This window comes from Nerophis ophidion, linkage group LG25 (assembly GCF_033978795.1).
Source record: "Nerophis ophidion isolate RoL-2023_Sa linkage group LG25, RoL_Noph_v1.0, whole genome shotgun sequence".
NCBI classification, from domain to species: domain Eukaryota; kingdom Metazoa; phylum Chordata; class Actinopteri; order Syngnathiformes; family Syngnathidae; genus Nerophis; species Nerophis ophidion.
Genome location: NC_084635.1, coordinates 8,945,947 through 8,970,434, shown reverse-complemented (window position 1 = coordinate 8,970,434; position 24,488 = coordinate 8,945,947). Strand labels below are relative to the sequence as shown.

At 39.4% G+C, this 24,488-nt stretch overlaps 1 protein-coding gene across 8 annotated transcripts in view; it reads left to right on the top strand.

The window, feature by feature from the left end:
* Positions 1-24,488, top strand: part of kcnq1.1 (potassium voltage-gated channel, KQT-like subfamily, member 1.1) — a 267,264-nt gene that overhangs the window by 100,758 nt on the left and 142,018 nt on the right. For 7 of the 8 annotated variants that reach the window (XR_009804268.1, XM_061887267.1, XM_061887270.1 and 4 more), the window contains exons 1-2: positions 2,365-2,885; positions 21,518-21,608. Coding sequence is in view for 7 of the 8 variants with exons in the window: in XM_061887267.1 (XP_061743251.1) it covers positions 2,524-2,885; positions 21,518-21,608 (453 nt within the window). In the remaining variant the exon portion in view is untranslated. Of the gene's footprint in view, positions 1-2,364; positions 2,886-21,517; positions 21,609-24,488 lie in introns of those variants that run through there. The other variant, XM_061887272.1, reaches the window with a different exon arrangement.

The window sequence follows — 24,488 nt, the reverse complement described above, 5'->3', positions numbered from 1 at the left end:
TTGGTTGATTGATTGAAACTTTTATTAGTAGATTGCACAGTATAGTACATATTCCGTCCAGTTGACCACTAAATGGTAAAACCCCAATAGGTTTATCAACATGTCGGGTTCTACGTGTGACGGTCACGTGACCACCTGGCTCTGTTTGATTGGTCCAACGTCACCAGTGACTGCATTTGATTGGTGAAACGCAAGCATGCGTAGTTCCTACTTTGAATGAGTTTCTGACAAAATCAAAACAAACAAAGCGTGCATTAACAGATCGATAAAAAAAAAAGTAGCGAGTAGCGACCTGATTGCAGATAAATGGAGCGGAGTAAAAGTAGCGTTTCTTCTCTATAAATATACTGAAGTAAAAGTATGTTGCATAAAAACTACTCTTAGAAGTACAATTTAACCCAAAAGTTACTCAAGTAGATGTAACGGAGTAAATGTAGCGCGTTACTACCTACCTCTGGTAATTGCGCTCTGGAATAATGTTGTGAAAGACATCTGCTGGGTCACAACACGTTCTCTTCCTAACAGATACAATCAATCAATCAATCAATGTTTACTTATTTAGCCCTTAATCACAAGTGTCTCAAAGGGCTGCACAAGCCACAACGACAACAAAGTCAAAGAGATTTATTTCGAAATCGTTCATGGTTATCACCCTGAAAAGACTGTGATGGTTAAATACAAGAAGGACATTGATGAGACCCTGCCCCAAGTGGAGGAGTTCAAGTACCTCGGAGTCTTGTTCACGAGTGAGGGAAGAGTGGATCGTGAGATCGACAGGCGGATCGGTGCGGCGTCTTCAGTAATGCGGACGCTGTATCGATCCGTTGTGGTGAAGAAGGAGCTGAGCCGGAAGGCAAAGCTCTCAATTTAACGGTCGATCTACGTTCCCATCATTACCTTTGGTCATGAGCTTTGGGTCATGACCAAAAGGACAAGATCACGGGTACAAGTGGCCGAAATGAGTTTCCTCCGCCGGGTGGCGGGGCTCTCCCTTAGAGATAGGGTGAGAAGCTCTGCCATCCGGGATTAACCTCAAAGTAAAGCCGCTGCTCCTTCACATCGAGAGGAGCCAGATGAGGTGGTTTGGGCATCTGGTCAGGGCACGTCCGACTGGTTAGAGGCCACGGAGACGACCCACGACACGTTGGGAAGACTATGTCGGGGATCCCCCGGGAAGAGCTAGACGAAGTGAAGTGAAGTGAATTATATTTATATAGCGCTTTTTCTCTAGTGACTCAAAGCGCTTTACATAGTGAAACCCAATATCTAAGTTACATTCAAACCAGTGTGGGTGGTACTGGGAGCAGGTGGGTAAAGTGTCTTGCCCAAGGACACAACAGCAGTGACTAGGATGGCGGAAGCGGGAATCGAACCTGCAACCCTCATGTCGGGGATCCCCCGGGAAGAGCTAGACGAAGTGAAGTGAAGTGAATTATATTTATATAGCGCTTTTTCTCTAGTGACTCAAAGCGCTTTACAGAGTGAAACCCAATATCTAAGTTACATTCAAACCAGTGTGGGTGGCACTGGGAGCAGGTGGGTAAAGTGTCTTGCCCAAGGACACAACAGCAGTGACTAGGATGGCGGAAGCGGGAATCGAACCTGCAACCCTCAAGTTGCTGGCACGGCCGATCTACCAACCGGGCTAAACCGTCCCGACGAAGTGGCTGGGGAAAGGGAAGTCTGGGTTTCCCTGCTTAGGCTGTTGCCCCCGCGACCCGACCTCGGATAAGCGGAAGAAGATGGATGGATGGATGGATACTGCAATATATATGTCCAAAAGATTAATTGCTCTTTTTGCTTTTACCAGTAGCAGTTTAGAAGTCTGGAGTAAAAAACAGTGCACAAGTAGGTCAAATGCATTAGTTAATTTCAGGTGGTTAATCAAAGATCCATACAACATAATCTGATATGATTTCATAGTTTAAAGCACTATTTATGTATTTTTTTAATGATAAATAAGTGCTAAAAAGGTTTTTGCTCGCACGCTTTGCACGCTCACATGAATTATTTGTGCCCCAGTACAGTATTAGGTCTAGTGACGCCCCTGCTTATACATATACAAAAGGGAATAAGCGGTAGAAATGGAAGGATGGATGGATGTCCATCCATCCATTTTCTACCGCTTATTCCCTTTCGGGGTCGCGGGGGGCGCTGGCGCCTATCTCAGCTATAATCGGGCGGAAGGCGGGGTACACCCTGGACAAGTCGCCACCTCATCGCAGGGCCAACACAGATAGACAATTGGTTTTTAAAATGAAAAAAAAAAAAGCCAAAATGGCCCCCGCTTGTTTTGATTTTTCATTCTGCGGCCCTAAGTGGAAAAAGTTTGGACACCCCAGTTATACGAGAGAAGTGGGGGAGGGTCTGGAGGAAGGCACACAAAACCAAAACAATCCTGCAAGTTCAAGTCCAGGGTAAATAAATGGTTAAACTCGTCACTTCTATTTAGTTTCCTCGCACAGGGCGAGTGTCTTTTCGAATCACTGACCGAAAAAAACAACAACCGGAGAAGACGCCAAAATGTCGACTTTTCCTAACTATCAGGGGACCGGGCGGAAGTATCCAGATGCGGGCCCGGGACGGAGATCCCCGGACCGGGAGCCATCATCCGGGACAGACCCTCCAGGGACACTCGCAGACAACTCTTTCTCGCAGATGAAGAAAATGCCCGCTCGGGATTCAGACAGGCGCCAAACAAGCAGCGAGGCGACGCAAATTCATCTCCAGCCTTACTTGCTTCATCCCCGCATGTCGCCGGGCCGCATGTCGGTGTACAGCAGCGGAGCTCGGCCCGTCCTCACCCACTCCTACATCCAAGGACGTGTCTATAACTTTCTGGAAAGACCGTCCGGCTGGAAATGCATCATTTATCACTGCGCTGTGTGAGTGTCAAGCCATTTTTTTTTTAAATTCATTGAAGTACAAGGGTATGAACTAAAAGGTATCCAAAGTGTGGCCCGGGGGGCTATAGTGATGGGATCGGCAGTTCTTTTGACTGTACTGAAGATAATAACAATTTATTTTAAAATTTGCTACAAATATTATTTTCTTTTTTTTTTGTGTCCTCTCCATGAAATGTCCATGACATTTTAAAATGGATCCGAAAACAAAATGGAAAAAAAATTTTTTTTTTTTAAAGTGGTAAAAATTACATACAAATTTACCAATGGTATTAATTGGCCCTAGTGTGTGAATGTGAGTGTGAATGTTGTCTGTCTATCTGTGTTAGCCCTGCGATGAGGTGGCGACTTGTCCAGGGTGTACCCTGCCTTCCGCCCGATTGTAGCTGAGATAGGCGCCAGCGCCCCCCGCGACCCCGAAAGGGAATAAGCGGTAGAAAATGGATGGATGGATGGATTATTATTTTTGCATTTTAACATTTGACTCGACGACGAAATTGAAATATATTCTTAAATGTGTTTTGAAATGCAATTATTTTCGACATTACATTACATTTATTTTAACAATTCATAGTGGATTTGACAAGATAGGAAAAAATGATTCTAAAATGTGTTACAAGTTTTCTTTTTTCAGATTACATTTTATTATTTTAACATGTAATGTTTCTAACAAAACATACATGTATTAAAAATGTAATAAAGATCACTCTTTGTCAGTACAGGAAGTGATTCGGTTCAGTACGTTCACTCAAAAGATTCGTTCGTTCGACACAACACTACAGGTGCTAGTGTTGTGTCAATCGCGAACACTACCGGGCGCTAGTATTGTGTCGTTCGCGAACGATTTGTTCGAACGAACGAACCTTTTGAGTGAACGTACTGAAGCGAATCACTTTTTGAACTGATTCGTTCCTTTCCTAGTTCAGTTAAGCTCCGCCGCAACCATGCCGGTATGAGTGGAACTGGCGCGAATCACGTGATTCACGTTCGCGAACGTACTGACACAGGGAACTGATTGTGTCGCGCCAGTTCCACTCATACCGGCATGGTCGCGGCGGAGCTCAACTGAACCGAGAAAGGAACGAATCAGTTCAGGAAGTGATTCGGTTAAGTATGTTCACTCAAAAGATTTGTTCGTTTGAACGAATCCTTCGCGAACGACACAACACTACCGGGGGCTAGTGTTGTGTCGTTCGCGAACACTACCGGTAGCTAGTGTTGTCGTTCAGTACAGTTCTTTTGACTGTACTGAATCACTAGTATTAGTTCCTTAAAGTGATTCGTTCAAAAGATTCGTTCACTGAATCACTTCCGCAGCAGCAGTTCTGTGTGCAGGTCGGAGAATCATGAGTCAGTCTGTAACAGATCTCGGTGTGTGTGTGAATCTGACAAGATAATAACAATTTATTTTAAAATTTGCTACAAATTTTATTTTCTTTTTTTTTTTGTGTCCTCTCCATGAAGTGTCCATGACATTTTAAAATGGATCCGAAAACAAAACGAAAAAAAAAAAAACGTTTTTTAAAGTGGTAAAAATTACATAAAAACTTACAAATGGTATTATTATTTTTGCATTTTAACATTTGACTCAACGACAAAACTGAAATATATTCTTAAATGTGTTTTGAAATGCAATTATTTTCTACGTTACATGACATTTATTTGAACAATTCATAGTGGATTTGACAAGATAGGAAAAAAGGTTCAAGTTTTCTTTTTTCACGTTACATTTTATTATTTTAACATGTAATGTTTCTAACAAAACATACATGTATTAAAAATGTAATAAAGATCACTCTTTGTCAGTACAGGAAGTGATTCGGTTCAGTACGTTCACTCAAAAGATTCGTTCGTTCGACACAACACTACAGGTGCTAGTATTGTGTCGTTCGCGAACGATTTGTTCGAACGAACGAACCTTTTGAGTGAACGTACTGAAGCGAATCACTTTTTGAACTGATTCGTTCCTTTCCTAGTTCAGTTAAGCTCCGCCGCAACCATGCCGGTATGAGTGGAACTGGCGCGAATCACGTGATTCACGTTCGCGAACGTACTGACACAGGGAACTGATTGTGTCGCGCCAGTTCCACTCATACCGGCATGGTCGCGGCGGAGCTCAACTGAACCGAGAAAGGAACGAATCAGTTCAGGAAGTGATTCGGTTAAGTATGTTCACTCAAAAGATTTGTTCGTTCGAACGAATCCTTCGCGAACGACACAACACTACCGGGGGCTAGTGTTGTGTCGTTCGCGAACACTACCGGGAGCTAGTGTTGTGTCGTTCAGTACAGTTCTATTGACTGTACTGAATCACTAGTATTAGTTCCTTAAAGTGATTTGTTCAAAAGATTCGTTCACCGAATCACTTCCGCAGCAGCAGTTCTGTGTGCAGGTCGGAGAATCATGAGTCAGTCTGTAACAGATCTCGGTGTGTGTGAATCTGACAAGATAATAACAATTTATTTTAAAATTTGCTACAAATATTATTATTATTTTTTTTTTGTGTCCTCTCCATGAAGTGTCCATGACATTTTAAAATGGATCCGAAAACAAAACGAAAAAAAAAAGAAGTTTTTTAAAGTGGTAAAAATTACATACAAATTTAGCAATGGTATTATTTTTACATTTTAACATTTCACTCAATGACAAAATTGAAATATATTCTTAAATGTGTCTGAAATGCAATTATTTTCGACATTACATTACATTTATTTGAACAATTCATAGTGGATTTGACAAGATAGGAAAAAATGATTCTAAAATGTGTTACAAGTTTTCTTTTTTCAGATTACATTTTATTATTTTAACATGTAATGTTTCTAACAAAACATACATGTATTAAAAATGTAATAAAGATCACTCTTTGTCAGTACAGGAAGTGATTCGGTTCAGTACGTTCACTCAAAAGATTCGTTCGTTCGACACAACACTACAGGTGCTAGTGTTGTGTCAATCGCGAACACTACCGGGGGCTAGTATTGTGTCGTTCGCGAACGATTTGTTCGAACGAACGAACCTTTTGAGTGAACGTACTGAAGCGAATCACTTTTTGAACTGATTCGTTCCTTTCCTAGTTCAGTTAAGCTCCGCCGCAACCATGCCGGTATGAGTGGAACTGGCGCGAATCACGTGATTCACGTTCGCGAACGTACTGACACAGGGAAATGATTGTGTCGCGCCAGTTCCACTCATACCGGCACGGTCGCGGCGGAGCTCAACTGAACCGAGAAAGGAACGAATCAGTTCAGGAAGTGATTCGGTTAAGTATGTTCACTCAAAAGATTTGTTCGTTCGAACGAATCCTTCGCGAACGACACAACACTACCGGGGGCTAGTGTTGTGTCGTTCGCGAACACTACCGGGAGCTAGTGTTGTGTCGTTCAGTACAGTTCTTTTGACTGTACTGAATCACTAGTATTAGTTCCTTGAAGTGATTCGTTCAAAAGATTCGTTCACCGAATCACTTCCGCAGCAGCAGTTCTGTGTGCAGGTCGGCGAATCATGAGTCAGTCAGTAACAGATCTCGGCGTGTGTGAATCTGACAAGATAATAACAATTTATTTTAAAATTTGCAACAAATATTATTTTCTTTTTTTTTTGGTGTCCTCTCCAGGAAGTGTCCATGACATTTTAAAATGGATCCGAAAACAAAACGAAAAAAAAAAAAAGTTTTTTAAAGTGGTAAAAATTACATACAAATTTACAAATGGTATTATTGTTTTTGCATTTTAACATTTGACTCGACGACAAAATTGAAATATATTCTTAAATGTGTTTTGAAATGCAATTATTTTCGACATTACATTACATTTATTTGAACAATTCATAGTGGATTTGACAAGATAGGAAAAAATGATTCTAAAATGTGTTACAAGTTTTCTTTTTTCACATTACATTGTATTATTAACATGTAATGTTTCTAACAAAACATACATGTATTAAAAATGTTTTAAAGATCACTCTTTGTCAGTACAGGAAGTGATTCGGTTCAGTACGTTCACTCAAAAGATTCGTTTGTTCGAACGATTCGTTTGAAGGAACGAATCTTTTGAGTGAACATACTGAACCGAATCACTTTCTGAATATAGATATATATATATATATATATATATATATTCTCATTCAAAAACGATATTTTTCCGATTCAAAACGATTCTGTATTCATTCAATACATAGGATTTCCGCAGGATCTACCCCAGTCTGATGACATGCTAGCAGAGTAGTAGATTTAAAAAAAAAAAAAGCTTTTATAATTTTAAAGGACAATGTTTTATCAACTGATTGCCATAATGTAAATTTGTTTTAACTATTAAACGAACCAAAAATACGACTTATTCTATCTTTGTGAAAACATTGGACACAGTGTGTTGTCAAGCTGATGAGATGCGATGCAAGTGTAAGCCACTGTGACACTATTGTTCTTTTTCTTATTATTTTTATAAATGACTAATGATAATGTCAGTGAGGGATTTTTAATCACTGCTATGCTGAAATTATAACTAATATTGATACTGTTGTTGATAATATTCATTTTTGTTTCATTACTTTTGGTTTGTTCTGTGTCGTGTTTGTCTCCTCTCAATTGCTCTGTTTATTGCAGTTCTGAGTGTTGCTGGGTCAGGTTTGGTTTTGGAATTGGATTGCATTGTTATGGTATTGCTGTGAAGTGGTTTGTTGGATTGATTAAATTTTTTTTTTTTTTTTAAATCGATTTTTTAAAAATGAGAATCGATTCTGAATCGCACAACGTATTCGATTCATATTCGAATCAATTTTTTCCCACACCCCTAATATATATATATATATATATATATATATATGTATATATATATATATATATATATATATATATATATGAAATACTTGACTTACAGTGAATTGTACCTATATATATTTTATTGTATATATAAATAAAATAAATAGTTGAATTTCAGACTGCACCTATCAAATACACAGTAATAAAAACAGTTGTTCTACTAACTGTACTGGGCTTGCTGGTTTATAAAAAAAAACAACAACAACACTTACCTTTCACTATTTGAGTAACCTTTGTTCTGCCGTGGCTTCAGAATAGACTCCCTAATGCAGTGGTTCTCAAATGGGGGTACGCGTACCCCTGGGGGTACTTGAAGGTATGCCAATGGGTACGTGAGATCTTTAAAAAATATTCTAAAAATAGCAACAATTCCAAAATCCTTTAAAAATATATTTATTGAATAATACTTCAACAAAATATGAACGTAAGTTCATAAACTGTGAAAAGAAATACAACAATGCAATATTCAGTGTTGACAGCTAGATTTTTTGTGGACATGTTCCATAAATATTGATGTTAAAGAATTCTTTTTTTGTGAAGAAATGTTTAAAATTAAGTTCATGAATCCAGATGGATCCGTCAGAATTAGTTTGTGACGAACCCCAAGATTCAGAGAAGGAGGCAGGCATTGAATAAGGAAACATGGTTTTAATTTAAAATACTAGAAGAAAACCAAACAAAGTGTACAAACAAAAAGCGCGCACGAGGCAGATAACAAACAAAGAGAGCTAGCATGGGAACTAGAAAATAAACTGAGCTTAGCATGGAAGCTAGCAAAAACAAAAAGGCCTAGCGTAGAAGCTAGCAGGTCTCGAGCAGGAAACAGAAGTCGTACAAATAATATGAAAACAAACTTGGAAGCAGGGGACAAAAGGCAGTAAGCTAAAAAAAAAAATCGCAATCAAATAAAGCTTACCGCAACTCTGCATTGAGAAAACAGGATACGACACGACACAATAATCCAGCACTGACTGGAGGAACAAAGCAGGTAAAATAGGAGCGGACTGATTGACACCAGGTGTGGCCAGGTGCCAATCAGCCGCAGCTGAGGGAAAACAGCACATAGGGAGACAAACAGGAAGCTGAACCAAAATAAGAGTGCTGACAGGAACTAAGGACAGGAAATACTAAATACACAGAGAAAAAACTAAAACACAAACAAACTGTCAGTGGCAAGCCTGACAGGATCTTTATTACAATCCCCAAAGAGGGCACTATAAGTTGATTACTTCCATGTGTAGAAATATTTATTTATAATTATATAACTTGTTTATTTTTCAACAAATATAACTTGTTTATTTTTCAACAAGTTTTTAGTTATTTTTAAATCTTTTTTTCCAAATAGTTCAAAAAAGACCACTACAAATTAGCAATATTTAGCACTGTTATACACTTTAATAAATCAGAAACTGATGACATAGTGCTGTATTTTACTTCTTTATCTCTTTTTTTCAACCAAAAATGCTTTGCTCTGATTAGGGAGTACTTGAATTTAAAAAATGTTCACAGGGGGTACATCACTGAAAAAAGTTTGAGAACCACTGCCCTAATGCATATTTTCCTTGACTGCACTTAAATGTAGGATAGATGTAGAATATTTTTCTATTATTCACATATTATATATTGTATGTATATTATATATATTATATTATTTATTATTATCATTGTTTATTGTGAGCAAACTGTGGTGCTGAATACCCCCCAGGGATCAATAAATTACATTCTATTCTATTCTATGTACAGTAGATGACAGTATTGTCCTGTTTAAGAGGGTCACAACATTGCTGAGTCGTTCTCATGGAGCTCTAGGGGGCGTGGCCTCCAGCTTCGCGTGAATTTCGGGGGAAAATTTGTCCCTGGAGGTTTTCGGGAGAGGCGCTGAATTCCGGGAGTCTCCCGGAAAATCCGGGGGTGTTGGCAAGTATGCCCAGAGGCCAATTTGGCCAAGAGATGCATTTTTTTTATTGGCCCTTGTTATATTGTAAGTTAAAATGTATTTATCTTTAAATCACATGTATTCAGTGGTGTGCCGTCAGGGCCAGCAAGGCCTTCTCTGCTGGCCTAAAATAACCAGAAATCAAGATCTTAATTAAAGATATGTTACGTTTAGAAAGGGGAGATTACTGCTAACTATACTTAAAGGCCTACTGAAATGAGATTGTCTTATTTAAACGGGGATAGCAGGTCCATTCTATGTGTCATACTTGATCATTTCGCGATATTGCCGTATTTTTGCTGAAAGGATTTAGTAGAGAACATCGACGATAAAGTTCGCAACTTTAGGTCGCTAATAAAAAAGCCTTGCCTGTACCGGAAGTAGCAGACGATGTGCGTGTGACGTCACGGGTTGTGGAGCTCCTCACATCCTCACGTTGTTTATAATCATGGCCTCCAGCAGCAAGAGCTTTTCGGACCGAGAAAGCGACGATTTCCCCATTAATTTGGGCGAGGATGAAAGATTTGTGGATGAGGAAAGTTAAAGTGAAGCACTAAAAAAAAAGAAAAGGCGACGGCCCCATGTAATTACATGTAATTAGACACATTTACTAGGATAATTCTGGAAAATCCCTTATCTGCTTATTGTGTTAATAGTATTTTAGTGAGATTATAAAGTCATACCTGAAAGTCGGATGGCTGCGGTGAACGCCAGTGTCTCTGAGAGAAGCCGAGGAGCCAAAATCACAGCTGCCTTTTTGACAACTGCAGGACGAGGTTGCATAATCCACTGAAGTCTCTGGTAAGAGCCGACTTAATATCACAATTTTCCCATCCAAAAACTTGCTGGTTGACGTAGAGAAACATGTTCGCTTGACCGCTCTGTGTTAAAGATTCACAACCAACAAAGAAACACCGGCTGTGTTTCGGTGCTAAAGACAGCTGCAATACACTGCTTTCCAAGAGAATGAGGAATGCTTGAAACTCCGCATGTCAACATCTTCAGCCGGTGCCACACCAACAAAATGACGAAGCAACTATTTCCGGATCAACACCGTATGGAAAAAAAATAAAAAAGTCAACAACAGAAGGAGAGAACGTCCGCAGGAACCTAGTATGCAGCTCCTTTTTATTTGACAGTTATTTAAATATCTTGTGTGACATCATGCACAAAAGTGCACTTTATTTGTTTTTAACTATTGTAGTGGCGTTATGTACAAAAAGTGCACTTTAATTTAGTGTTTAGATACATCATCTTAGTGTCATCATTCACAAAAGTGCACTCATAGCTTGTTTTAAAATGTCTCTGACAATCTTGCACTTTCTGTTTTAAAATGACATGAATGTTTGTGCCACTGCTTAATAAGTGTTTAATAAATACAATTTCGGTAAAGTGACTTAGTTGTGATTTCCCTCTCGGCATGAAAGTTAAAAAAAAGAGCATTTATTAATGCAGTATGAAGAAGAATGTTTTAGTGTAGACACATAGAATCATCATACTGCTGTGATTATGTGCATCAAGTAATCATTCAAGGCTAATGCAAAATATCGAGATTTATATCGTGTATCGTGACATGGCCTAAAAATATCGAGATATTAAAAAAGGCCATATCGCCCACCCCTAAATCAGACTAATTTAGTGCATGAAAACACGCGTGTGTGATGTGTTGGAGACCCAGTGATGTTGGAGGGGAGGAAGGGAGGAAGGGAGCTGTAGCTTGTTAGTACACGTTGAAGTTGTTACTGTTTTTATGGGTCTGACACAGGCATCTGTTTTGGGGCTTCTTGTTTGTCTTGTACATCAATGATTTAGAACATTTCTCTGATGTTAATATGCATTTTTATGCTGATGATACAATTATTTATTGCTTTGGGCCATCTCTTAAACAGTCTGTTAATTCCCAGCAGAAAGCCTTTGTTCCTGTGCAGCAATCACGGACTTATCTCAAACTGGTTCTCAATGCCGACAAGACCAAACATATGTTGGTTTCCAATCAAAAGACGGTGCCTCACGCTGTGTCCACTCTCGAAGGGAATGTGGTGCATGAATATAAATACTTTGTTTTTTTAATTGAAGAGTTCCTTACTTTTATTGATAAAATTGTAAAGAAATTCAAACCTAAATTGGGCTTTTTCTTCCGTAAGGAGGGATGTTTTTCTTTTGTCCCTTCCACATTTTTATCTGTGCTAGATTATGGTGACCTTTTTATAGGAATGTTGCTTGTTCTTGTCTTCAGATGGTCCACACTGTTTGCCATGCCTCCTTAATGTGGTCACAAACTGACACACCACTGTGATTTATACTCTCGGGTGGGGATGGCCTTTTCTGTCCTCTAGTACAGTGGTTCTCAACCTTTTTTCAGTGATGTACCCCCCCTGTGAACATTTTTTTTAATTCAAGTACCCCCTAATACATGGGCGTCAAACTCTGCGGGCCAAATTAACATTAGAGTTGTCCCGCCGCTGTAACACCACATTCACCGCTAATACTCAGACTCGTAAACCCTCCCAATTTTCCCGGGAGACTCCCGAAGTTCAGTGCCCCTCCCGTATTTCTCTCGATTTCCACCTGGACAATAATATTGGGGGCGGGCCGTAAAAGTGCTGCTTTTGGCGTTCTCAACATGTCGCCACATCCGCTTTTCTTCCATAAAAACAGCGTGCCGGCCCACTCACATAATATATGCGGCTCATACACACACACACACACACACACACACACACACAACGCATACCTAGTCAACAGCCATACAGGTCACACTGAGGGTGGCTGTATAAACAAGGTTAACACTGTTACAAATATGCGCCACAATGTGAACCCACAGCAAACAAGAATGACAAACACATTTCGGGAGAACATCCGCACCGTAACACAATATAAACACAACCGGACAAATACCCAGAACCCTTTGCATCACTAACTCTTCCGGGACGCTACAATATACACCCCCGCTACCACCAAACCCCGCCCCAACTCAAACCCGCCGCCGAAAAAAGGCATTAAATTTGTGTTTTTATTTAATTTGATATGCCATTGATATTTTTTAATTATTATTTGAAACTGTATTTTGCATGTCACTATAAAGTTATATAAGCCTTGCTTGGTCAATATTCAATGTAAAACTTGTTTGGGTCCCTATTAGAGGGTTAATTTGTTCAACCTCGGCCCGCGGCTTTGTTCAGTTTTAAATTTTGGCCCACTCTGTATTTGAGTTTGACACCACTGCCCTAATAAGAGCAAAACATGTTTGGTTGAAAAAACCAGATAAAGCAGTAAAATACAGCACTTGAAATGTGGACTCGTCAGACCACTCGTCAGACCACAGAACACTTTTCCACTTTGCATCAGTCCATCTTAGGTGAGCTCGTGCCCAGCGAAGCCGGCGGCGTTTCAGGGTGTTGTTGGTAAATGGGTTTGGCTTTGCATAGTAGAGTTTTAACTTGCACTTACAGATGTAGCGACCAACTGTAGTTACTGACAGTGGTTTTATGAAGTGTTCCTGAGCTCATGTGGTGATATCCTTTACACACTGTCGGTTTTTGATGCAGTACCGCCTGAGGGGTCAAAGGTCCGTAATATCATCGCTTACGTGCAGTGATTTCTCCAGATTCTCTGAACCTTTTGATGATTTTAGGGGCCGTAGATGGTAAAATCCTTAAATTCTTTGCAATAGCTCGTTAAGAAATGTTGTTCTAAAACTGTTCGACAATTTGCTTACAAGTTGGTGACCCTTGCCCCATTTTGTGAATTACTTAGCATTTCATGGAAGCTGCTTTTATACCCAATCATGGCACCCGACTGTTCTCAATTAGCCTGCGCACCTGTGGGATGTGTTTGATGAGCATTACTCAACTTTATCAGTATTTATTGCCACCTTTCGCATTTTCTTTGTCACGTGTTGCTGGCATGACATTCTTAAGTTAATGATTATTTGCAAAAAAAATAAATGTTTATCAGTTTGAACATCAAATTGAAAAGGATTTGCAAATCATTGTATTCCGTTTATATTTACATTTAACACAATTTCCCCAACTCATATGGAAACGGGGTTTGTAATTGCAAATGTAATTCTATGTGTACCTTTGCTGCCTCTTTGCCAGGACTTGAAAAAGAGGTTTACTTGGATACTGGCTAGTTTCAGGCTGTGGATCAAGGTGATACCTCGCAAACAAACCTCCACCGACACAGTTTCCATCACATCCGCTCACATAAAGCAGATAGCGCTTAATTACAGAGAGTTCTAAGGTCTGCTGAATGAAAATTAGTCAACATATTACATGCCAAGACGGTACAGCCTCCACCAGCACTGAGCACCGTTTTATAAAATAAGACATTTAAGAGCCACATGCCCAAATATAAACTTAATCCAACTTTTGCTTGTCAATACATTCCCCCAAAATCCACATCACAATGTGTTTTTGCTACATTTAAAAAACACTTACTTGTGGTCTACATCAGTGGTTGTCAAACTTTTTTCACCAAGTATCACCTCCGAAAGCTCCTTGCTCAGCAAGTACCGCGATAATAATCAACATTAAAATATGGTAGCATTGTAGGCCTAAGTATTCATTAAAAACAAGGTTAAAGTTTTAGTATATTTCATATTTTTGGTCACTGTAACGTTACACACAGTTTGAACAATAACACTTTACTTAAATAATGAATCAAATAAAATACATGTAACTTGATCAAGTGATTCTTTGCCGTAGCACTCGATGGAGACAGCATACCGCTAGTGCAGTGGTTCTCAAATGGGGGTACCCGTACCCCTGTGGGTACTTGAAGGCATGCCAAGGGGTACGTGAGATTTTTTTAAAAATATTATAAAAATAGGAACATTTGAAAATTATTTGTAAATAGATTTATTGAATAATACTTTAACAAAATATGAATGTAAGTTCATAAACTGTGAAAAGAAATGCAACAATGCAATATTCAGTGTTGACAGCTAGATTTTTTTTGTGGACATGTTCCATAAAAATTTATGTTAAGGATTTATTTTTTTGTGAAGAAATGTTTAGAATGAAGTTCATGAATCCAGATGGATCTCTATTACAATCCCCAAAGAGGGCTCTTTAAGTTGATGATTACTTCTATGTGGAGAAATCTTTATTTAGAATTGAATCCCTTGTTTATTTTTCAACAAGTTTTTAGTTAATTTTATATATTTTTTTCCAAATAGTTTAAGAAAGACCACAACAAATGAGTAATATTCTGCACTGTTATACAATTTAATAAATCAGAAACTGATGACATAGTGCTGTATTTTACTTCTTTATCTCTTTTTTCCAACCAAATATGCTTTGCTCTGATTAGGGGGTACTTGAATTAAAAAAAATGTTGACAGGGGGTACATCACTGAAAAAAGGTTGAGAACCACTGCTCTAGGGGTCCACGTACCACAGTTTGAGAATCTCTGGTCAACATTATAGGCGTGTAAATATATGGGCACGTAACGATTCGATCTGATTCCGAGTCTTGTGGTCACAAAATAGATTCTTGATTCAGACCTATTCCCGCATTGTTTATTTTGGTATAATAATTATAATAATGAAACTTTTTTCGAAAAACGTATAGACAAGCTCCTTCTGGTTGCAAAGAAATGGTCAAAAAACGTATATTTAAAAATTGATTCCTATAAAAATTAAACATTTTCCATTTATTTTCATGGATCCACTAGCTGCAAAAGCTACCTTTGAGCCCCTGCCCCTCTATAATTATGTGCACGTCCCTGATTGTAGTACACTAATGGAACCTCTTGCAAAAGTAGTTGAGGATTGCTATAATTTAATATCATGGCAAGGGCATCATAATCCTCCATTAACAATTGTTTTTATCAATCATTTGTCAATTTGGCTGCGCAATGGCATTTCTCAACAGTCGCATACAGTTTAATTAGCATTGTTTTTTTGTGTTATTTTTTTCCCACCGCAATGCATTTGATCCAATTTGCCACAGCCTCTCGCAAATTAAATTGTCTACCTATTCATTAGTGGCTCTCTGAAATCATTTGATGTACGCTGCATGGATTTTCTGACGTTCCCCTGCTACACACGCAAACCGTAAGCCCCTCAGTCCTAAGAGAATACTGTTGTGATAGATCTAAAGAGAACTCCAGGGGTGGAAGCATCCATGAAGCTTGGGAGTGAATAGCTCATTTCCTACATATATATGCATATTGCAGTTAAGCTTGCTTCGTGCATGGATTATTATTTATGAAAATAGATTTGCATAATTGGCTGTGACGCATGTATTTTTTGGGAAAAAAGGTTAAAAAAAAGAAAGATGTATACGTTTATTTAAAAATAAAAATGTGGGATTAGTATCAACATATATTATTCTTAGAGAATTCCGATAATATCGGACTGCCGTCATTATCGGCTGATAAATGCTTTAAAATGTGATCGGAAATTATCGGTATCGGTTTATGACATTTTAAAACACCGCTGTACAGAGCGCCAATAAACTTTAAAGGGGAACATTATCACAATTTCAAAAGGGTTAAAAACAATAAAAATCAGTTCCCAGTGGCTTGTTGTATTTTTTGAAGTTTTTTTCAAATTTTTACCGGTCTCGGGGTATCCCTAAATAAAGCTTTAAAGTGTCTTATTTTCGGCTCTCTGCGAAGACACTGGCCATTTCCCTGTGACGTCACACAGTGCTGCCAATGTAAACAAACAATGGCAGATACCACAGCAAGATATAATGACATTAGCTCGGATTCAAACTCGGATTTCAGCGATTTAAGCGATTCAACAGATTACGCATGTATTGAAACAGATGGTTGGAGTATGAAAATATTGAAGAAGAAACTGAAGCTATTGAGCGAATAGCTATTGACGCTATTCATAGCCATAGCATGGCCGAATAGCTGCGTTAGCATCGCCGGTAAAATGTGCGGACCAAACGATCAGGACTTTCGCATCTTTTGACACTGGAGCAACTTAAATCCTTCGATTGGTAAGTGTTTTTTTCGCATTAAATGTGGGTGGAAGGAAACATAATATAGTTTGCAAATGCATCTACAGGTTATCCATACATCTCTGTTCCATGTCTGCTTTAGCACCGCCGGTAAATAGCATGTTAGCATCGATTAGCGTAGCATGTTAGCATCGATTAGCTGGCAGTCAACATCAACAAAACTCACCTTTGTGATTTCGTTGACTATCGTTGCAAATGCATTTGCATGTTATCCATACATCTCTGTGCCATGTCTGTCTTAGCACCGCCGGTAAATAGCATGTTAGCATCGATTAGCGTAGCATGTTAGCATCGATTAGCTGGCAGTCATCATCAACAAAACTCACCTTTGTGATTTCGTTGACTATCGTTGCAAATGCATCTGCAGGTTATCCATACATCTCTGTGCCATGTCTGTCTTAGCACCGCCGGTAAATAGCATGTTAGCATCGATTAGCGTAGCATGTTAGCATCGATTAGCTGGCAGTCAACATCAACAAAACTCACCTTTGTGATTTCGTTGACTATCGTTGCAAATGCATCTGCAGGTTATCCATACATCTCTGTGCCATGTCTGCCTTTGCATCGCCGGTCAAATGTGGAGACACTCTGGCACATTCAATGGGGGTCTGGCGGCAGACACTTTCGCATCTTCGGGCCAGTGGTGCAACTTGAATCCCTCCCTGTTAGTGTTGTTACACCCTCCGACAACACACCGTCGAGGCATGATGTCTCCAAGGTTCCAAAAAATAGTCAAAAAAACGGAAAATAACAGAGCTGATTTTGTAATGTGTTGAAAATGAAAATGGTGGGTGTATTACCTCGGCGACGTCACATTCTGACGTCATCGCCTCCAGCGCAATAAACAGAAAGGCGTTTAATTCGCCAAAATTCACCCATTTAGAGTTCGGAAATCGGTTAAAAAAATAGATGGTCTTTTTTCTGCACCATCAAGGTATATATTGACGCTTACATAGGTCTGGTGATAATGTTCCCCTTTAAAGGCACTGCCTTTGCGTGCTGGCTCAGTCACATAATATCTATGGCTTTTCACACACACAAGTGAATGCAAGCATACTTGATCAACAGCCATACAGGTCACACTGAGGGTGGCCGTATAAACAACTTTAAGACTGTTACAAATATGCGCCACACTGTGAACCCACAACAAACAAGAATGACAAATACATTTTGGGAGAACATCTGCGCCGTAACACAACATAAACACAACAGAAGAAATACTCAGAACCCCTTGCTAGCACTAAGTCTTCCGGGACGCTACAATATACACCCCCGCTACGCCTACCCACACCTCAACCTCCTCATGCTCTCTCAGGGAGAGTTTTCCCAAATTCCAAGCTGCTGTTTTGAGGCATGTTAAAAAATAATGCACTTTGTGACTTCAATAATAAATATGGCAGTGCCATGTGGGTATTTTTTTCCCATAACTTGAGTTGATTTATTTTGGAAATCCTTGTTACATTGTTTAATGCATCCAGCGGGGCATCACAACAAAAATAGGCATAATAATGTGTTAATTCCACGACAATATATATCGTATCGGTTGATATCGGAATCGGTAATTAAGAGTTGGACAATATCGGATATCGGCAAAAATGTCATTACAGGACATCTGTAATTATTCTTATACATGATGTTTCCTGCGATGAGGTGGCGACTTGTCCACTGTGTACCCAGCCTTCCGCCCGATTGTAGTTGAGATAGGCACCAGCGCCCTCCGCGACCACAAAGGGAATAAGCGGTACTAAATGGATGAAAAACGGATTGTGTTGTTTCAATTATTTTATTAATACACTGCAACACCGGCTCCACACTCGTGGTTTATTGACATCATTCATCCTCCCCCTCCTGAATTTTGGATTTTAATTTGGCAGTTAGGTAAGCAATGCTTTAAAATAGAAATTAAAAAACTTCCAACTTTAGGCTGATTATTGAGAGTATCCACATGGAAGTTACTGTAAAACGCAGCACAAAGGAAAAATTAACATTACTTGCACATGTGGCTGTACGGGACAGGCTAATTATAAAAATGAATCAAAAACTAAGGAAAAAAGTTAAGTACAACATGAAGTGCTTGTACACGGAAGAGTTATGTTAAATCAATAATACTGTTTGGTTTAATCTGTAAAAAAACACACACAGTATAAAGGTTGGCTGTGTCGATAGCTTAATGCTAACATAGAATGGACAAGCCCATTGACAGGCTAATGAAAAATAGCATCGCGGTCGTTTTAAACTTGTACAAATGCGTAACAAATGAGATTTTAAAGGAACAAAATTGTTGAAAAACTGCATTTTTACCTTTAGGCATATACAGTCACCAAACTCTGTGGAAACTAATCTTGGCCGCTAACTTTTTAAGGTTGCACGAAATCGACAATTGAAAATATAAATTATATACATTTGGCAGACAATAGAGCTTTTAATATAATCGTATACAGCGGAAACAACGCAATGTAGCATCCACGTTTGCGAACTCGAGCTTAATTTCGCTCCACTCTGCAGCTTCTCAATCACTAATCTTCGCCTCCATGGCAGCTAATAAATGGTGTTTTTTACAGGTAACATTATCACTGGAGGACTAGATAACAATGAATATCTAAACAGGCTACACTACACACTGTAGGAAGGTACAAAAGGCATAGCTAACTGTTAATCTAGAGCATGGGTGTCAAACTCTGGCCCGCGGGCCACATTTGGCCCGCTGTGTAATTTCATTTGGCCCTTGAGGCAATATGAAATTAACATTAGAGCTGGCCCGCCGGTATTATACAGCGGCAGTGATGCTGTAACACTGCATTCACCGCTAATACTCATACTTGCCAACCCTCCCGATTTTCCCGGACTCCCAAATTTCAGTGCCCCTCCCGAAAATCTCCCGGGACAACCATTCTTCCGAATTTCTCCCGATTTCCACCTGGACGACAATATTGGGGGCGTGCCTTAATGGCACTGCCTTTAGCGTCCTCTACAACCTGTCGTCACGTCCGCTTTTCCTACATAGAAATAGCGTGCCAACCCAGTCACATAATATACACAGCTTTTACACGCACACAAGTGAATGCAAGGCATACTTGTTCAACAGCCATACAGGTCACACTGAGGGTGGTCGTATAAACAACTTTAACACTGTTACAAATATGCACCACACCAAACAAGAATAACAAACACATTTCGGGAGAACATACGCACCGTAACACAACATAAACACAACAGAACAAATTTGCCAGAACCCCTTGCAGCACTTATTCTTCCGGAACGCTAAAATATACCCCTTCCCCCCAAGCAATAATTAACGTTTTACTCATGCATTTTCTCTTGCTACTTCAAGGCTTGAATGTTTGATTCATTCATTATTGTTATCTTATTTGCAAATGTATTATTAGCCTGTGGAAAAAGATTTTGATATTTACCTCAGAGGGCTGCAAATAGAAAAGAGGCATTCAATTTTTATTTACATTTTATTTGACATCCATCCATCCATCATCTTCCGCTTATCCGAGGTCGGGTCGCGGGGGCAGCAGCCTAAGCAGGGAAGCCCAGACTTCCCTATCTCCAGCCACTTCGTCTAGCTCTTCCCGGGGGATCCCGAGGCGTTCCCAGGCCAGCCGGGAGACATAGTCTTCCCAACGTGTCCTGGGTCTTCCCCGTGGCCTCCTACCAGCTGGACGTGCCCTAAACACCTCCCTAGGGAGGCGTTCGGTTGGCATCCTGACCAGATGCCCGAACCATCTCATCTGGCTCTTCTCCATGTGAAGGAGCAGCGGCTTTACTTTGAGTTCCTCCCGGATGGCAGAGCTTCTCACCCTATCTCTAAGGGAGAGACCCGCCACACGGCGGAGGAAAATCATTTCGGCCGCTTGTACCCGTGATCTTATCCTTTCGGTCATGACCCAAAGCTCATGACCATAGGTGAGGATGGGAACGTAGATCGACCGGTAAATTGAGAGCTTTGCCTTCCGGCTCAGCTCCTTCTTCACCACAACGGATCGATACAACGTCCGCATTACTGAAGACGCCGCACCGATCCGCCAGTCGATCTCACGATCCACTCTTCCCCCACTCGTGAACAAGACTCCTAGGTACTTGAAATCCTCCACTTGAGGCAGGGTCTCCTCCCCAACCCGGAGATGGCACTCCACCCTTTTCCGGGCGAAAACCATGGACTCGGACTTGGAGGTGCTGATTTATTTGACATGCCATTATTTTTTTTAATTATTATTATTATTTTTATTATTTAAAACTCGATTTTGTATGTCACTATAAAGCTATATAAGCCTAGCTTGTTCAATATTCAATGCAAAACTTGTTTGGGTCCCTATTAAAAGGTTAATTTGTTCAAGCTTGGCCCGTGGTTTTGTTCAGTTTGAAATATTGGCCCACTCTGTATTTGAGTTTGACACCCCTGATCTAGAGCTCTTAAATATAGACGGGTGGGCAGACTGATCCAAACAGTTACTATAGTGTTTGGATCGATATTTTATGTTATCACATTTTTTTTATTGTATACAAACTCAAATAGTAAGAGCCAATAGTGTTGTTTGCTTTTGTTTAATTGTTTTGCACTATTGACCTTATTATACATTTTGTCTGTAATAAAAGGGAACATGAACATTATATAATTATAAGAAACATCTGTAATAATTTTGAAACAAATAATACAAATGGAATAATATTGCAGATATAAAAACATTTTGGGGTTTTCAAACGGTTTCTACATTTTTTGCATTCATAAAGTCGGTTGCAATTCATATTAAATATGGATCGTTTATACATAGGGAAAAATGTGAGTAATAGAATTTGCTACATATGTTGCAATTATGTGATTAAAAATGCTGTATTTATGCATAAAATAAGAAATGTTTTCCCTCCTTGTTTTAGGTTCCTGATAGTTCTTGCTTGCCTGATTCTCAGTGTCCTCTCAACCATGGCGGAGTACCACACCCTGACTTACAGGAGTCTCTACTGGGTGGTGAGTCTTTATTTGTGTGATTGTTACTTTTTCTCCAACAACTTTGATTTGATTTGATCTGGAAGTGATGCATCATTTACATTAACAGAGACTGTTAATGTAAATAATTCAGTGCTAATCTAAAAGTTCAGACAAACAAAGAACTTAAACAATAGCTTTACAGATATTCTTAAAGATTGTGTTTACGAGCCGCACAATGTTAATGGGTTAGAAGCGCTGACTTACTCGGTTCAGTGTTTTATGAGTCAGAGGTGGCAGGTAGATGCAGATTGATTGGACTTCTGAGAAATCTCAGAGGGAAAGCACATCTTCCCAATAACTGCTGTTTTCATTGCTCTTACTGGCTGCACCATTTTTCTCTGCGGTATCCTGACGTGAACTGTTTCTTCTCAGCTGGTTAGCTTTTATTAGGTTAATGCTGGATTGTGGTGCATTAAAACGTTCGGTGTCAGATTCAGTCTTCCCAACATAAGAAAAACAACTCCTATATGTTTACAGTAAGCTATGATAACAATCTACAGTACATGGAGTACAACTCATTCAAAAATCCAAAACATCTTGGACTTAAAACGTATTCCCAAATGCACTTTTTCAAAGACAAAACGCAATCTGCTCTGTGAAACTCTGTCTTCCATTGTTAAAAAAACATTTCATATTCAGATCCCATATATTTGCATTCAATTAGCAATTAGCTTGCATATATACATATATGAAGTGTGTGATAAACCCAAATGTATATGGTGTGACTATGTGTAACGATTATATGAGGGGTGTTACCAGGTGGTGTTGAAGGTGCTTGTTGAGATCGGTGCGGAAGTCCAGAAAGGGCAAGGCGGGCTCGGAGGTCCAGGGACAGGCAATAGGTCAGGGCTGGAGCGAGCCGTCGGGGTCCAAGGGAAGGCGTGAAGTCGAGATCCAGGGAGGCAGCAGTGAGTCCAGTGGGGATCCAGGGAAACGAGACACACAGCTCAAAACCAGAGGATGAGAAAGGGCTGCTGGATTATGGCACAGGACAAAACACAATGAGAACAACGGAAGGGAAACAAAAAGAGCAAGGAAGCGAGAGACGTGTAAGAGTTACTGTACAAGTACAAGTAGCTACGTTCTGGCACTGGAACGCAAGATGCGCTGGCTTATGAAGGCAGGAGTTTAATCGGCGTCCGGTGTGTTGATTGCAGATTACAGGAGTAAAGTCTTTAATTCATTAGTATTGCGGTACTTTCTTGGCACCGGTAAACCGTACAACCCTAATCGGGATATTTATGTTTGTCAATATCACACAGCTCTACTCGGTAAGTAGAAAAGCTACATCGACCTTGCACAACACAGACTTCCCAACCCTGGCTTAAAGCTTGCGGCTGAGAGCCCTTTATGGACAGAATGGATCAGCTTTATTTAGCAGACCAAACCTCAACAATGAACATGCACTGAAGATCAAATGACAAGCATCCCAATTGTCCTCCACAATGTCTCTATCACATCGGTGTTTAGGTCCTAAAGCGAAGACCGACTTTGAGACTTCAAGATGACCAAACACAAGCTGGTTTATGTCTTAGCCTTTCCTGTGCTGGACAGTGACCAACCCCATCAAACATATATATATATATATATATATATATATATATATATATATATATATATATATATATATATATATATATATATATATATATATATATATATATATATATATATATATATATATAATGGTTGTGAGCACAAACCCAGCACAAGCCTACGCAGCACTGCACCATCAAATCAAATCAACTTTATTTATAAAGCACATTTAAAATTGTAGCTGAAAAGGGAATAAGCGGTAGAAAATGGATGGATGGATGGATTTAAAATTGACCACAGGGGTAGCCAAAGTGCTGTACAATGGGCAGGTTAAAAGATAATACATTTAAAACACTTTGTTGTCTACATAACATGTAATCATGGTTCTTTTGTCAAAATATTGCATAGATTATGTTTTACAGACCATTTTCAAACCGCTTTCTGACCGTCTCTTCAGAGTGTGCTGTTTAGTGAGCGGTTTAATTTTAGTTTAATTTAATTTTAGCGCTTCCATATGGAGTCTACTGACATATTAAGTTAGAACTAGATGCTACTTTGTTTTAGAAATGGCATCAGTGGAGGATGCAAGTGCATGTTCGAGCCAGTCTGCCCAACAACAAGAGGATAGAGAAAAATACTGAGTTTATTGACTACAATATCGGACTACAATGGCGGACTCGCGCAAAACTCTTCTGGTAAATCTTCACCATATACAGTACAAGCCAAAAGTTTAGACACACCTTCCCATTTCAATGTATTTTCTTTATTTCCAAGACTATTTACATTGTAGATTGTCACTAAAGGCATCAAATCTATGACACCTGGGAAATGAAAACCGTTTCAGGTGACCTCTTGAAGCTCATCGAGAGAATGCCAAGAGTGTGTAAAACAGTAATCAGAGCAAAGGTTGGCTATTTTGAAAAAACTATAATATAAAACATGTTTTTAGGAATTTCACCTTTTGTTTGTTAAGTACATAACTTCACATATGTTTGTTCATATTTTTGATGCCTACTAAAATGTAAATAGTCATGCAAATAAAGAAAACCCATTGAATGAGAAGGTGTGTCCAACCTTTTTGCCTGTACTGTATGCAGATATCCGTCGACGTCACACTTGGTAAAAACATCACATTCTGGGTTAATTCCAAACGGGTCGTTTGAAGAAAGTACGAAGGAAATCAAGATTGTTTCACAAATATCTCTGGAATGCCTCCATTTCATATTTTCCGGACTTAAAGGGGAACATTATCACAATTTCAAAAGGGTTAAAAACAATAAAAATCAGTTCCCAGTGGCTTGTTGTATTTTTTGAATTTTTTTT